Below are 17,296 nucleotides of genomic sequence, written 5' to 3' on the forward strand. Positions count from 1 at the left end.
ACCATTTGCCTCTTTTGATTAAAAACATAATCAATGTCTTTAGATGGACACAAGATGTTTATTGTTCTTTTTCACAAAAAGCAGTCTTCATCTTTCTCTAATAATTAAAAAAAAAAAAAAAAGACAAGAGACTGAGCCTTAGGGCAGAAACAGAGATTTAAAACCTTCATAGAAAGCCAATAAAGGCCTCCCAGGGGGCTGGACGGAGTGGTACGAGCAGGGCTCCCAAGCTCCTTGGTCCAGCCTCACTTACAGATCGTGCAGACCAGTTCTGTCTCACATGCAGAACGCTGTCACATCAGATCACTGCTCGGCAGCCCAACAGGGACAAATAAACAAAGGGACACATGCTGGGCCGGCAGGGCTGGAAAAATAACACCAGGAGGCCTGAAGGTAAATGAAGGCCAGTAGTCAAAGGCTCCAAGATGCTCGTTGCAGGGGAAAATGGGTCAAGTGAAGGACCCACGAGGTTCTGGCCAAGCCTCAGCACCCCTCGCCATGCCTGGCCAAGGCAGCAGCTAGGAAGAAGAAATCAGGGAACGCCCACTGAGCACTTGTGATAATTTTCGAGCTGCGCTGAGTGCTTTAGGAGCATGAGCTCGTGTCATCTTCCCCACGATCCTACGAGGAAGCATAACAGACAGGATTCATCTGCCCCCCCACCTGCCCTGGGGACCTGGCAAGGCTGTCAGTCATGGCCTCTGCTCACTCCTGGCCACGACACGCCCAAGGAAGAGTCTTCCTGAAATGTTACATATGGACATTGGAGAAAGAGTCTCTTCTCTCTGGATCCTGCAGGGGGCTTGGTGTCACACAGGTCATCTTTGCTGCTGAGTGCAGAGGCACTAAGACCGACATTAACACGGAGCCAAGAGCAGGGGGGAAGAGCACTGACCTCACGGGAGCACCCAGGTCCCGGGACCAGTTCCAGCAACACAAAATTCCCCTGCGGACCCGAGCTAATTTGGTTTGGGTTTCTGCCATCAAAAGCATGAATATTAGTTAAGATTATTATGCCCCGGTTGTAACCGGAGATTTGAGAAATTAGTGAGTGGCAGAGCCAGGAGTCTGTGCTGCTTCCCCTGCTGAGGATGAGACATGGCCCTTCCACACCAGCAGTGACCAAGACACATGCACAGCATCTTGCTTAACGTCTCTGCACATGAGGTGTGGACAGGGCCCCACACCCACTACCCCCTCAAACATTTAAAGAGGAAGAACCAGAGTCTCAGAAGGGGGAGGGAATGACCCCAGTCACACATCTAGTAGAACGCCTCAGGAGGAGAAAAGCCGTGACAAAAGGGCGCTCGGAAGGCTGGTTCCGACATGAGACACAGGCAGGAGAGGCCCTGAGCAGTGCTCTGTGGAATGATCCAGCAGGTTCTCCTCGAGACACCTCCCTCACATCCTCGGTAATCACAACAAGGAGGTTGCATCACGGCCCTGGCAAGTTGGTAACTGAGGGAGCGATTTTACTCATGCACAGAGAGAGCAACTCGCTCTGATCCCCTAATAACCACACAAGGCAGCCTGGTTAGTCGGGACTCAGGACTGCGACAGAGAGACCAGTCACAACCTGGCTCAAGTAACAACCTGGCTCAAGTAACAAAAGGAATTTATCGGCTCACATAACTGACAAGTCCAGAGGAAAAGCAGATTCAGGGAGGACGGGATCCAGGAGCTCAAACAGTATCATTAGGACCTGTTGGTTCCTCCCTCCCTCCACAAGTGTGTTGTCACCATGTGGGGTCAGGATCTTCCTGCACGGCAGCAAGGACAGCTGCCAGCAACCCCTGGCTTCCATCATATGCTCCCAAGAATGCTAGAATTGGCTCTTACCAGATCAGCTTGGCCACACGCCATCCTGTGACCCAATCATCGTGGCCAAGGGATGGAACAAGCTGACTGACCAGGCCGGCATCATCCGTCCTGCTCTGGAGCGCAGGTGGGGCAGTGGTGGGGTCATTCCTGCCAAACCACAGGGACAGAATGGGGAGAAGGATAAGCCAGCCAAGGAAGACTGGGGTAGTGTTTGTCCCAGGGTGGGTGTGATAGGCAGCCTCCAAGGTGGCCCCCAATGACCCCTGCTTCTTGGTATTCCAACCATGTGCAGACCCCTCCCACACTGAACCAGGCTGAGCTGTGTGACAACAGAATATGGCAGATGTGATCATGTGTCATTTCTGAGATTGGATACAAAAGCCACTGTGGTGGCTTCCATGTTGGGTGTGTTCCCTTGCTCTTGGGTTACTCACTCTGGAAAGCCAGCCGCTAGGCTGTGAGCAGCCCTGTAGAGCGGCCCACATGGCAGGAAACTGAGGCCTCCCGCCAACAGCCACGTGAGGGAGCTGGAAAGTGGACCCTCCAGCCCCAGTCAAGCCTTCAGATGACCGCAGCTCTGGCCAACAGCTTGACCGCAACCTCATGAGAAACTCTGCACCATTCACACATTCTTCACTCACAGAAACCGTAGAGGATCCTCAACGTTCACTGTTTTAAGCTGTCAAGTTTGGAGATAATTTGTTACACAGCCAGGGGTAAATAATACAAAGAGCAGAAGCAGAAAATGTCCCTGCAATAACCCCACAACCCTGTCCTTGCTTCCCTCAGAGGTACTTCTGCTCAGGTAAATGTGTTTTCTTTCTGCTAACACCTGTCTCATAGCTTGAGCTTTCTTTTTTTTTTTTTTTGAAGTATATATAGTTGACTTACAATGTTGTGTTAGTTTCTGCTGTACAGCAAAGTGATTCAGTTATACATATATATATATTCTTTTTCATATTCTTTTCCATTTCATAGCCTGTTTATCACAGGATATTGAATATAGCTCCCTGTGCTTATACCATAGGACCTTGCTGTTTAGTTTGAGTATTCTTAATTCCACAGGAAATAAGGCAATCAATTATTCAAGGAATGAGACTTACCGACCCTGAACAGCAACTGATTACAATGCCTCCGCCCAGCAAGGAGCAGCTGCTTGGCGCCACAAAGGCACTGGGCTGGTTATATGACCTTGCTCTTTGTTGAGCCATGATAGCACAAAAGGAAAGCCATTAATTTTGAGCAAAATGAACGTGTACTAAAACGCTAGGTTTGCTCAGGGATGTTCCCATTTTTACAATTCTACACTCAGAGCCAGTAAGCCCCACATACACCCAAACACGCTTCTTAGCATTAGCATACTCATGGCAGAAATAATTTCACTTTCTTGAGTCGGAAATAGCCTAATTCTTAATTCTTTCTGCACCACTGACGTTAAAATACAACTATTGATTAGGCAAGGTTTCTTAGTAATATAATTATTATACTAGAGAAAAATGATAATGATAGTTAACATTTTTGAGCATTTATGAAGCACATTCATGGAGCCGACATATGGTCTGTCCTTTTATCATTTAACCACTCTACGAGGTGGAGACTTCTCTTATCCTCATTTCATAGCCAAGGAAACAGAGACAGAGAAGTTAAGTAACCTGCTCGAGGTCCCACAGCTACTAAACAGCAGAGCCATGATCGGACCCGCAGGATCCAACGCCAGAATCCGTGCCACCAACCACTAGGCTAAACCACCCGCATTATGAAACCTGCCACTTGGACACACGGGGACCTAGAACAGAGCAGCCCTGGTGCACGCATGTGGGCCTCGCCTCCAGCCTGTGACCCTGCACATCCTGCCTGTGTCCCTTCGGTGACAGCACCCCCCAGCCCCCAAGCCACAACTGACCAAGCGGGTCCACCACCTGACAACACTGACAGCTGCTCCTCCTGCAGCCAGAAGCCCGGAGAAAGTTCTGACAGTTGGCAGAGGTCAAGTCTGTCTGCAACACGTCAGCAGTTGAGTTTTTCAAAACTTACACATCCCACTGCTCCGTTTGCTTTCTTCCTGTTTTCTCCTTCTAAAGTGTCTGCCTGCTTTATACATGTTCCTTCTACCTGCAAACTGCAAACTTCCAGGCACCTTAAAAGCTCAGCTACCCACTGCTTAAATGGGGAGGCTTCAGATTACAAACCTGCTCAGTTAAGAAGTTATTTTTTTCTATTCCATTCATGGGCTAAATAAAATTTACCCAAAAATTATCATATACTCAAAATACATTTACTGTAAAACACACTCCAATAGCACATCGCTGCCCAGCGCCTTATGTACTTTCACACACACTCCTCCTCATTGGGCCCGCGCAGGGGGATAAGATCATCCTCTCCGTTTCATAAACGAGGAAGCGCATGCTTGTGGCAGTGAAGCAGTTCACCCAAAACGCACAATTTGCAAGCAATGGAGCAGGGACTCAAGGCTGAGCTGGCTCCTAACACAATAAAAATGACAGGCGACAGAAGTCTGTCTTTCTTCGATGATTCAGAACCCAAGACTCCACAGACTTCAGTCTTTATGACAACATAAAACGCAATTACAACACAGAACCCTAGCATGGCCAGGTAAGATGCAGGTCTGGTTGAGAAAATGCCAAGTTAGGCACCTGGGACTGTATTTATCATAGTCATTTAACGGACTGTGATGCTCTTGAGATGTCATTTTCAAATGTGAACAAAGGAGAGAAGTTCAAATTAAAATTAAATATGGGATCACGGTGCCAACTTTCAGTTACATGTATATAGCAATTACATTAGTGCCACTCACATGTGCTGACAGCACGAGGATGGTAAACGCTGCTTCTGTCGGTTTACTTAACCCTGGGCTCCCCTGCACATCCCCTGCACATCCACAGGTCAGGTTTATCTCCTGGTCTAATTTTAAAGTAGTTTTAAAGAATGACCTGATAAACTGCTTATTTTACCTAAAATGGGGAAAAAAACTGGAACTCAAGTGTCCAGCAATCAGAAATGCTGACTTTAATATGGTGCATTAACTCAATGAAATGCCACATCCAGGCATATAGAAATGGTGACCATGAAGCTTCAGTGGTGGAGGGAGGTGGCCTGAGGAGTGACAGGCTGCAGATTTTAAGTACAGTACATAAAGATACGTTTGCATGTGAACAAATTCAGTAACAATGCATGTTATTATGGGAGCTGGAGCTTGGCGGGGGGCGGTTGCTTTACAGTTCTCATTATTAATAAGATATAAACAAAGTCACAGAAAAGGAAATATAATAAGATGGCTCAGATAAAAAGAGGTTCAGGGGCTTCCCTGGTGGCGCAGTGGTTGAGAATCTGCCTGCTAATGCAGGGGACACGGGTTCGAGCCCTGGTCTGGGAGGATCCCACGTGCCGCGGAGCAACTGGGCCCGTGAGCCACAGCTGCTGAGCCTGCGCGTCTGGAGCCTGTGCTCCGCAACGGGAGAGGCCGCGATAGTGAGAGGCCCACGCATCGCGATGAAGAGTGGCCCCCGCTTGCCACAACTAGACAAGGCCCTCGCACAGAAGCGAAGACCCAACACAACAAAAATAAATAAATTAATAAACTCCTACCCCCCCCCCAAAAAAAAAAAAAAGAGGTTCAACCGTACTCTGAATTAGGGGAATGCAAGTGAAAAATATTCTGCCAGCGCTGCTTTCACCTGTGATTTTATCAAAGACCCCAAAGTCGGATCCGCCCCGGGGCGCAGGGCTGTGCTGGGTGAGGCCCAGCCTCCCTGGAGGGCAGCTTGACAACCTCTATCCAACTCAGAAAGGCACTGCACTTTGACCCAGCAATTCTACTTCCAGGAATTTCTCTGGCAAGCAGAGTCATATTGGGACAAAATAACAAATGCGAAGGTTATTATTATTAGAAGAGGTGAACGGCTAGAAACAACCGGGGTGCCTGGCTGTTGGCGTGCCAGCCAAATGAATCCTGGTGCAGGCGGGCAATGAGGTATCGGGGGCTGTTAGAAAGATGGCAGCTCCGTGTACCCAGCGCAGAACAATCTCTAAGCTGTGGAGGGAGTGGGGTGTAGGATACGTGACCACTTGTACCAAGGCAGAAAGGAAGGAGGGGAGGGAAGTGAAAGGAAGAAAAAGTTTGTGCGTCCGAATGTACGCATCTGCTCACGGAATGCACAGAGCATCTCTGGGACGGCAACACTGCCCACCTCCAGGGGCGAACCAGGTGGCTGGGGGTGGCGGAGTTTAACCATTTGTACCTTTTGGATATTGAACCACGTGCATACATACTATTCAATATTTAATGTAGTAAGTTAAATTTCAGATGCATAAATTTTATTTCCATTGGTCACTTTTTTTTTTAGTTAAAAAATATTGATGAAAGGTGTGCTTGGGGTTTGAACAAAGCCTCCCCCCCAGTCCCTCTGCCCTCCCCTACCTTGCCAACGCCTGGATCTTTGTGACGTGCCGCTCCTCCTGTTCGGCCACCTTCCGTTTCAAGGTGTCGACCTCTTGGCGGAGCACGGCTGAGTGCTCCATCTCACCGTCAAGCAGGTTCCGCAGTGACCTGGGGAGAGGAGGCCCACCTGCTGTCAACCCAGAGTCCATGAAGTCAAATCTTAGTTCATTCATCTTCCACAAGGCTCTGCATAAACTGCAGTTCAAGTCCATCTCATATAAACTGATTTGAGGAGATACCAAACTCTGCTCAAGAGCCTCTGAAGCAAAATTAGGATGAGTCCCCGGGAACCATCTGTGGCCTGGCTCTGTGGCCCTGAGAGCCTGTGGGCAGCTTAAATCAAGGGAAAACAATGAGCTGAGCCAATCCCAGGCAAGCCCCCTTCAAGACATCCCACGCAGAGGTGCAGCCCATTCAACCGAGACATCCTGTCACAGCCGCACGGCGCAGGAGATTCAACAAAGGAAAGGATGCCAGGACAGGCCAAAAGAACCACCTAAACCACAAAAGCAGAAGACAGGCTCCGGTTATCTGACAGACAACGGGAGTCTCATTTCTCCTGCCACAAAGCGCACCTTACCCCTGCTCCATCGCCACCTCCAGGTTAAACAAGCATACAGAGTATCTCATGGAGCTATACAATCTGACATTGCATAGAATGTGTTTTATATTATATTTAGAGTGTGTTAACCTCCAGAACACATTCACTTGCGTATCTGTCATCCTTGGTCTTAAACAGCAGAGAAGCAGAAGCTCTTCCAGAAATAATCACAAGTTACCACCTAGAAATGAGCCAAGCAGGGTTCTTCTGACCATCTACGTCGCTGGACCTCAGATGGCTATTTCTATAGAACATTTACTAACTCTGGTGCAGCTACATCCTAAATCTAGAGGACACTTGCCACGTGACATCAGCACATAAGCAAAAGTGTCTGAACCTGCCCACCCTCACTGCTCACTGAACCCCACCCCCATGCCAAGACGTGTGTTCCTGGAAAGTTTTGAGAAAATTCCCCTCTTGGGGCCTGGAAACCCCCCAACACAAACACAGTGTGATTTTTTTCTCTCGCTGGGAAGAAGAAATTACCAGACAGTGATGACTGTTCTTTACAAGGTAAGACAAAACCTATGGCTTTTTCCAGGATAATGGCCCCAGCTGGATCAAGGAAAAAGCATCCTACATTGTCTACAGCCTGTCACTGGAATTTATTTTCATTGCAAAATAGCACTGTCTGAAGATTCCTTTTTTAAAAAACTCTTTTGTTTTCCAAATCACGCTTATTTGCTTTCATATGTTTCCATAAAGGATGAGGGAGAAGCTTGTCAAGCGGGGCCCAAATCGAGGCTTCAAAAGGAGAATCACGACTGCATGTCACTAGGGACACAATTCCTGCTCTGAGCACAAGAATAAGAGGGTGACACGAGCGTACACACACACACGCACACACACACCCGTCCCCTGGCCCGCAGGGAGGCAGCCCGTCATGCTCGCAGAGCCTCGGCAGATAACTGCATGCAAACCCCTCTACTGAGCACCCTGTGGCCAAGACGAGGTTCTGGCAGTGGAGCAGCTCACGTCTGGGCAGCCGAGCAGGAGCAGCATGGCTAACACCTGGCTGGTATCTAGCCCTGGTTTCAACAGGGAATCAAAATGAGTAAGACCCTTTGGCCTCTCGGTGCCTGCAACTAGGCTTTTGGGGAAGTCAAAAGACTCCAAATGCCATTTTGCCCTATGTGTCCCTGACTTGAGAAAATTTTAAGTATTCTAGTGCTTGGAACATGACGGGTAGACCCTGAATTAAAGGTCACCCACTACTTAAGGAGGGTCGCACGGTGACGGCTATGGGGATGGAGCTTCTTTCTGAGGTAGTGAAAATGTTCTAAAATTCTGGTGATGGTCGCACATATCTGTGAATATGCTAAAACCCATTGAGTTGAGTACTTTAAATAGGTGAATGATATGTGAATTCTATCTCAAAGGCTGTTTTATTTAAAAAAAGAATTAAAAAATAAAAAAGATGGCTTTACAAATTCTCAGTTTGTTCTAAGATAGTGCGAGGATCATACGGTTTTCATTCCTTGCTAACACTCAAGCCACAATATATATGCTAAAGTGGTACATCTGACCAAAAAATAAGAAATCACTGGTCACAACTCTGCCAATAAAGCAAAACTTCCTTCACGGTGATATTCTCTCTGCCCCAGATGTAGAATGTCCACGGTAGACTGCCCCTCAAGCACGGAGCTCTCGATACCTGTTCTCTTCTTCCAGCTCATCCTTCCTGGTCATCATGGCCACGATGGCCTGTCGCAGTTCACCTAAGGAAGAAAGCCAAGTCCAAATTAACCGGCAGATCCCGCCTGCTACACCGCCCCACACGGGTCTGGATTATGTGCTATTTAGGGCCACTTGTCTAGACAAGTTCCCTTTTCCCTTTCAAAAATAATTCCTATACAGTCTAAGAGATCCAGTGGGCTCAATCAATCACTCTCATTAGCCACACAAAACCCAAAGGCAGAGCAGGATGAGAATAACTGTGGAGGCGTTTCCTTAGTGAATATAATCAGCCGCTGCAGAAGAAACAGGCTGGTAATTTCTAAGCGCTTTTCCAAGTCTCTGCTACCGGACAGCAACTGTTTTGAACAAGAGTATGTTCCCAGTTACAGCTGTTTATCAACCGCAGATCAGACAGCAGATCACATGACAACTGACTCCATACCGACACAGAAATTCTCAAGTTCACTAAGAGATCTGGTTTTCCTGCGCTGACTCCCATAGACTCTGAAGGGGGGTGGGGCCTCTCCAATGCACAGTCCATAATTACCTATAGGAGTGACTCTCCCGACATCTTCAACGTTGGAAAGCATTCAGTGATAGAAAATCACCCCTTTAAAATCAGTAAGCGCCCACGTTTCCTATCTACATCAAAAACTTGTCACTGTCCATCCACGGTGCACTGTTTACCATAACACTCAGATCTCAAGACCAGGAACTTGTGAATTTCTCCTGGAGAGCCAGTTTTGTTTTATTTTTTTCCCTAAGGAACCCTGTGAACTTTATGTCCCTCTTGGGACTGGCTGTGAGGAAGCTCACAGCCAAAGTTACAAGTCCAGTGAGTGCACGTGGCCCTGTGGCCACCACGACGTGTCCCAACCCTCCCTCTGATCGCCAACCTGTATCTCCACCTGGCGCCAATTTACATATAACCCATCTCACTCTATTTTTTTCAATCTGTTTTAATATGCTGCTTCAAGTCCTCTTTTGGGAAGAAGTATGGTTTTTGGTTTCTTTTTTTTTAGCTAAAATCTGAACGCTTCTACTTGCCGAGCTCTGTTCAAAGCCCATACTGGCGCTATCTTGTTCAGTCCTTTACACACACCTAAGAGACACTACCCCACACTGTTGGGGTACAAATAAATTGGAAAGAAGGGGGAAATGGGGGAGGAAGAGGACACAGATAAATAGGCAGGTCCCTCGGTCCCCTTATACTCAGGATGCCCAGGCACAAAGAGGCCCACCAAAGACCCTGAGGCAAGAAATAGGTCCCAGGACCCATGCTGCCCTCAGGCTGCTACAGAGGAGATAAAAGCCCACAGCCCAGGCCCCAGGGGAAGAAAGAGAAGGAGGGGAATCATGGGGGCTCCTCCTCAGCTTCTGGGTCAGACACCAGAAGCCACTCTGTTCAGAAGAGATGGGACCAAAAATAGACCCTCCCTGGCTTTTCTGACCCAGAGCAGCCACGTGGGCATCACAAGGACACGACTAGGAGGTCCAGGCCCTGGCTTCCCCATCGCACCTGTGACAGCATGAAACCTGCAGGTCACACAGTGAGAAACTGGGCCTCCTAAGGTGCTGATGAGGAGGCATGTCTGAGGTGTCCCTCTCCTGGTGTCACCAAGGAAGATTCAAAATTCATTGGGTCGATGCGAACTTACTGAGCACCTACAAAGTCCAAGCCCTGCTCTCGGCACTGTGGGCAGAGGGTGAACAGAGGAGACCAAAGTCTCTACCTGCAGCAGGCAGGCCTCCTCCCCTGAAGGGGGACAAGCAAAGCAGCATGGAGCAGTCGTGGCGACAAGACATGCCAGGAGGAAAGCCCGGTGCGGTACACAGATGGGTGGTGGGAGGGTGCCACTTCCTGGGGTGCTCCGGGAAGGCCTCTCTGGGGGAAGACATGACAGCACAGGCCCGAGGAAGGGAGGGAACCAGCGTGCTGCTCTGTGGAGGGAAACACTCCACAAGGCACAAGGCACGGGCAAAGGCGCAGGGACAGGCGTGAGCTTGGTCACATGAGGACGGCAGAGTGACCCGAGGAAGGCGGGGAGACCCACGTGGCCCTGCCCTCAGGGAGCTTGGAAGCTCGAGGACTCGATGATAATTCTAACACCCACCAGCTAAGCGCTCCGGGTACACTGTCTCCTTGGTGCCACAGGGCAACTCTATGGAAGCTATCTCTGAGTCCCTTTCACAGGTCTGCTAACAGGCTCAGGGGGAGGAAGTGTAAAGACACAACTGGAATCTGAGTCCAAATCTGTCCAATTCCAACCTCTGCACTCGACCCCAGGAAACAGCGATAATTACCACCACTCACACGCAGGGATGTAAGAGCTACAATTTCATCGACAGCGCAGTGACATTAAGTCAGAAGAACGAACCTGAGAGGTAATTAAATAAGCTACACAACCACACACCTTTACGTGTCAGAGCCAGGAGGGAAACCGAGGCCTCCAACTGGCTGGGGAGAAGACCCTGGCCCGTGGGATGTGTGTGCTGTGTCCAGAACCGAGGCTGCTGAGTGGCACGGGGCCAGGTAACTAGGCTGCAACCAGGACCCCTGGGGCTCAGTTCCTGGCACAGGTTGTAGGACCAGAGCCACACAGGATCCTTTGCACTTTTCGCAAGGTCTGGAAATTTGCAAAAGGGAAACAATGGGCAGAAAAAGCATTTCCAGACAAGATACTACTGAAGGCTAGAAAGAGCAGAGAGGGCGAGACTGGGAAGAGCAGAGGGAAGGGGGGTCAGGCCCCCAGCAGAGATTTTTGTTTTGTTTTTTAATTTTTATTGGAGTAGAGTTGATTTACAATGTTGTGTTAGTTTCAGATGCAGAGCAAAGTGAATCAGTTATACATATACGTATATCTACTCTTTTTCAGGTTCTTTTCCCATATAGTTCATTACAGAGTACTGAGGAGAGCTCCCTGTTCTCTGCAGTAGGCCCTTACTAGTCATCTATTTTATCCTCAGCAGAGTTAATCAGCCTAAAGAGATAGGAAAGAGGCCAAGCCGCTGCCCTTCAGTCCAGGGGGGAAGGGAGCTGACAGAGACACAGATAAAGTCCCCATGTGCTACCTGCCCGGCCACGGGCTGCCTGGGGTTACAACGGCCCCCCCAGCTCACACATTCATTCATTAGTAAACATCTACTGAGCACCTAACTACTGGCTACAAGGCACCTTCCCAAGGGGAGAGCCAGGCTCCCGACTTACCTAAGGAAGGAGTCCTTAACAGAGGATTTCTTAATGGAGGAAAACCACACACATTCACGTGTGCCTACGAGGAGACAGAGTATGTCTGACTTTGCATTCTGAACATGACCAGGTAATGAGGGCCCTGGCTCTCAGCCTCTCTGAGCCTTCCTGGCAGGCACAAGGGGTGAACGGCACCCACCTTCCCACCTCCCTGGGATGCTGTAAGGTTCAGAGGAGAGACCAGACAGGACAGTACTAACTAAGTCAGGGCACTGCCTGTCGTGGACGGCAGTGGGGAGCACTGATAATCTAGAAGAACTCAACGTAATGCTAGATTTCACATTTCTAACTAAAAACACTGATAAATCTGTAAAAACAGAAAACAGCCAGTAATTTAATCCCATGACACCACAGCCATGCGGGAAAAAAACAAAAATTCAAGACAATATATCATTGAAGACAGGCCAGGTAGCGTCTCTTTGGTTCTTATCTTCAAGAAACCCAGAACAGGTGGCAAGGCTGCAGCCAGGTACTGGAGACGCAGCCTCAGGAAATGCTCCTTTACTCCAAGGCCTGTTTGAAATCTGAATCTTCTAACGAGGACGACTTCTGGAGTTCTCAACTGGCCCAAACTTCTTATGGGAGCAAAGGACTGGATAGTCATCATTGCAACACGAGGCTAGAAGAAGTGATTTTTTTTTTTTTTTAACATAGACTATTTTGTAAAGCAGTTTTAGGTTCCCAGCAAAATCGGGAGGAAGGTACAGAGGTTTTTTCGTCTACCAGCAGCCCCTACACATGCACAGCCTCCCTCATTATCAATAACCCCCACCAGAGTGGGACATTTGCTGCAACTGATGAACCCATGCTGACCCATCATAATCCCCCACAGTTACGTCAGGCTTCGCTCTTGGTGTTGCATATTCCATGAGTTTGGAAAACTATGTGACAACATGTATCCCCCATGACAGTATCATACAGAATAGTTTCACTGCCCTAAAAATCCTCTGTGCTCTGCCTGCTCATCCTCCCTCGCCACTAACCCCCGGTGAAATCTCCTCTTAATCAAAGGAATCATGCCAGCCTTCTGTTCTGCAGCGCATGGCACACGCGTGCCTGGTTTACACTAATGAGCCACGTGCACTGGATGTAAGTGGGATGAGAGCTCGGCAGAGCACATGTGCCCAGCACACGCACACCCACCACCAGGGCGCTTGGCACCGGGTACCCTGGACCCGACAGGACAGGAGGGTCGTGCTCCAGGGCCCTCAGTCCCGTGGCTGTGCCGAGCCTGTACTGGAGGGAGCAGCTCACTGCCCACAAACACGATCCTTATCCTGAGATGTTGGTGTCATGCCCTCTCCTGGCGTCACCAGACGTCACCAACCCCTTTACCTGGCCTCTACTGCAGACAGCAATCCACCTGGGCCAGGAGCCTGTGACAGAGCCTTCTCGAGGGACTTTCCCCGAGTGATGTGACTGTACTATTTGGTCCCTCCCCACAAATGTGAGCGCCTCTCCCTGAATAAACCCAACAGAGTTTTTCATTATGGTGCAAACATTTCACACGAGCTCTCTCCTCTTCATATATGGTAATGGTTATGCCCGGGCACAATGCTATACAGCAGGTCTCTAGAGCTGACCCGTCTTGCTTGCCTGAAGCTTTACACCTGGTGAACAGCATCTCCCATTCCCTCCTGCCCCAGCCCCCGGCAACCCCCCTTCCACTCTCTGCAACTCAGAGTTCGACTATTTTAGATTCCTCATATAAGTGGAATTAGGCGGTGTTTGTCCTTCTGGGTCCAGCTTATTTTACTTAACATAATGTCCTCCGGGTTCATCCATGTTGTCACCTATGGCAGGAATTCCTTCCTTTTTAAGGCTGAATGATATTCCAACACACTGTTGTTTCATGGATTTCCTTGTGTTCACCAATCCCCTCCAACCCAATATGATAAAACCCATCCACTCAGGCCAGATGAAAAGGCACCTCTTCTGGGAAGCCCTCCATGATTCTCCTACCCCTCAGCAAGCTGCAGAGTGTGCAGTAGCTAACTGCCTCTGTCTCCTGCAATCATCTCACAACTCCTTAAAGGCGCACAGCATGCCATGCATCTGGGGTCCCCAGAGCTCCCACATGCCAGGAGCTTGGTCAAGGTCTACGGAAAATAAGTGATGCAGAGAGACGATTCCTATCTGAGTACAACACAACTAAAATGGAGGGCAAACGTACCAGCTGTCACGTGGTGAGTACTTCCGTGTCTAGTAACACGTCAGCACCAAAGCCTCGTTTCAATTCTCACAACCACCTAATGAGGACACTCAAAAACAAAGTGCAGGAACCCACACTGGGACAAGCCAAGCTGCCCGCGGGGCCCCAAGTCACCTTCCAAACCCTAAGGCCAAAAATTGTGGAAATTGCCCTGAGCAGGTCCAAGAGCTGGAGAAAAATAAAGTGCTTCAGCGGGGACCTGCCAGGGGCAAGAAGAAGGTCAGGTGTGGGTTCCAGTAGCTTCCATTCCAAAGACAGGAGCAGGACCCATGGAAGGTTGCTACCAACAGGTCCCAGGGCTGGGGAGATCTGTGTTCAAGCCCCAGCTCAGCCACCTACTGCCTGGTAACCTCGCACAGGTTTCCGCCTCAGCAAAATACAAAAGGGGATAAAGCCACATTTCCTGTGGGATGCTGAAAGAGTAAACTGAAGTTCCCGGTGGTGTTCACACTGCAGCGAATGTAGGTTTCAGGGTCCTGTATTTCAGAGCATGATCTCTAGAGTCAGGACTCGGGTTCGAATCCTGCCTCTGCAGCTGGGTAACCTTGGGCAAGTTACCCACCCTCTCTGAGCACCTGACTCCCTTATCTATAAATGGGATCTTTACAGTCTCTATCTCACAGAAGCATTTTGTTTTTCACAGAAACATTGTTAAGGATTCAACACCCAGCACACAGAAAGCATTCAACAAATGTTACTGATCACCATAATTAGTGCCTTTCCCTTCAATGGTGTGGGCCGGAAAGAAGGGGGGGCTGGCCAGCAGTGACCATCCAAGCACAAGTGGGTTCCACTGGTCACATTTTCAGGAGTTACAGGATTTACTGAGCTCCTGTGTACCTCAACCTTGGGAAATAAAAAGGAATGTTTTTAAGTGGTCTATGCCCTAGAGCAGCAGACTAGACAACAGAATTTTATGAACCATCAAACCAGCTCGGCATGGGCAATGTGGGAAATCAGACCCGAAGAGTGAGGTGCCAACTGGAGGAGACTGCAAAAGTGTCAGGTCAGGTTCTGGACTTTTAGGCACAGCACGCAGGGATCCCAAACATCACCACCCAGGCTTTTGCAGCTGAAAAGCGTACAGTCCATAGGAGAAAGAAACCTTGGAGGAGGAAGTGTTTCCCAGGAGGACCCAGAAAAGGTATGAATGCTCTTTGGGCAAATAACAGCCACGAGTAGCTGCGATGAGACGTCTTGGCCACAAGTTCACCTTGAAGGGGCCACAGTCACACTGCACAGAAGCCACAGAAGCAGGGGGATGGCCGTCGCTGACTGATGCACACCATCATCCTGTCATAACCCTTCCTTCCCCCGTCCCACACGCTGTGCATCTCCAGCCTCTTGGACCATGCCCTGTATCTCCATCAACGTCAAAATGACTGAGGACACAAATACAGGTAAAGCAGTACTCTGATATCTCAAATCTTTAAAAAAAAAAATCCATCGCTGTCAGACTGTCCTCTCCGCCTTCCCTAAGTTACCGTCACAGAATATTCATGGTTAACGGTGGAAAAGGCAACGGCCTGAGAGCTGGTATCCGCGCACCGCCGTTAAAAAAAAAAAAAAAAAAAAAATCACCCTTTTGACAGGCTTTAACTTTCTATGCAGGCGCTTTGCTGACTTTCCTCGCATAGGTAATGCTGGGATTGATTTCCATACGTCACATAAACATTCTACTTCTCCAAGCTCCAGGGACACACGCTGGCAGAGGCGCTCCCTAACTTGTAATTTTCTCTCCTCTCCCCGGCGCCGCGCATCCCATTATTTGTTAGTCTCTATCATTGTGATTTCTTTCCTCTTTATTACCTGCCTCAGCACACAATTCGAGGGAAACAGGGCAGCCTTTCTGTACTGCAGCCTCTGCAGAGCCCGGCTGAATCGGGGTCTCCCTCTCCTAAGGCTGAAAGGCAAAGGATGATCCATCTCGAAATCAGCTCGTGGCCCGGCTTCAGAGAACTGAACAGCAAATCCAGTCAAGAACACAGGAGAACGTTAACCGGAGGAAATCAGTCTGGGATACAGAGCATTCTGAATCACTGCAGAAAGGGTGGATTTGTCCATAAATGTTGCCAAGGCAGGGTACCATTTTGGGAGCAAGAAACAAGACTTAAATCTCTGCAGCTACTACATATGGAAATAAAGTTCAGACAGAAAAATTTAAATATGTGAAATGCAGCAATAAAAACAATATAAATATGGGAACAAACATTTATGCCATATGTAGCAGCACAAGCCCATCTTAACATGCAAGCAAAGAACAAGTCCATTAAGGAAATGATAGTTTTGCTTTTTTAAAAAAAAAAAAAACTTTTGCACACTGAGGGCCAATCTAACAAAACACTGGTCCACTGTGGAAACCAAGCTCCTAAGCTCTTCGGGGCAGCGAACAGGCAGAGTGGAAAGAACACAGGTCTTCTAATCAAATCCCAGATCCCACAGGTCTCAGCTCTGGGTCCTTCCTCGCCTCTCGTCCCCTCAGCTGCAAAAATGGTGCTAATATCACTGACCGCCCCGGACAGGGCAGGGCTCAGCACCAGTTTTACTGGAACACAGCCCCACTGTCTGTTTACATATTGTCTATGCTGCTATCATGCTACTGAGGCAGATCTGAGCTACTGTGACAGAGACCGAGGGGCCGCACGGCCCAAAACATTTACCAGCTGGCCCTTCAAGCAAAAGTTAGGGGAACATGCAGAAGCTCTTGCCCCCGCTCCCCATGCCAGCCTTCTCCACTGCGGGCCCTCTGCGGTTAGGTGTGCGGCCTGCCAGACACCGGTGCCGATGGTGGGGCCCCATGGCTGGAACCCAAGGGGCTGGGGGCCCAGCTTTAATAAATGCGACACAGCACTGGAGCAGCTGCTGCCTCAGACACTGCGGATCCCTCCTGCCTCGTCAAAGGTCCCTCAGCTTTGCCTCTGTCCCTCCAGCTGTCCCTGCTCAGCCGCCTGCCCTAGGTCATCTTCTTCTACCCCCACTGGTTCCCCAGAGGCGAGCCAGCCGAGGGCCCGCACTGCACAGGGGCTGGAGCTTCAGGCGTCTGTAGGGTGAGGTGGTGCTGAGACCGAGGGTGGCTGGCTGACCCTGAGAGAGACTTCCAGAAGTTTGGGATGGGCCACAGTGTCCGACAAAGGAGGATGGGAGCAGAGGCGTCTGGCCCAAGAGCAAACAGTTCTAAGTCGCTCCACCAAGATCCACCTGCTGAGAGCTTAGCCAGGGACGGTTTGCTGAGCTTCTGTTGCCAGGTGCAGAGGCCTGGCCAGGGAAACATGAGAT

General features: G+C 49.4%; 1 protein-coding gene across 3 annotated transcripts in view; it reads right to left on the reverse strand.

The window, feature by feature from the left end:
• SNX29 (sorting nexin 29) overlaps positions 1–17,296 on the reverse strand; it is a 552,967-nt gene that overhangs the window by 414,580 nt on the left and 121,091 nt on the right. For all 3 annotated transcript variants that reach the window (XM_030883986.2, XM_060284206.1, XM_060284205.1), the window contains 2 exons: positions 8,536–8,599; positions 6,260–6,388 (listed from right to left, as the gene is read on the reverse strand). In XM_030883986.2, the coding sequence (XP_030739846.2) occupies positions 6,260–6,388; positions 8,536–8,599 (193 nt within the window). The remainder of the gene's footprint in view (positions 1–6,259; positions 6,389–8,535; positions 8,600–17,296) is intronic.

This window comes from Globicephala melas, chromosome 15 (assembly GCF_963455315.2).
Source record: "Globicephala melas chromosome 15, mGloMel1.2, whole genome shotgun sequence".
NCBI lineage: Eukaryota > Metazoa > Chordata > Mammalia > Artiodactyla > Delphinidae > Globicephala > Globicephala melas.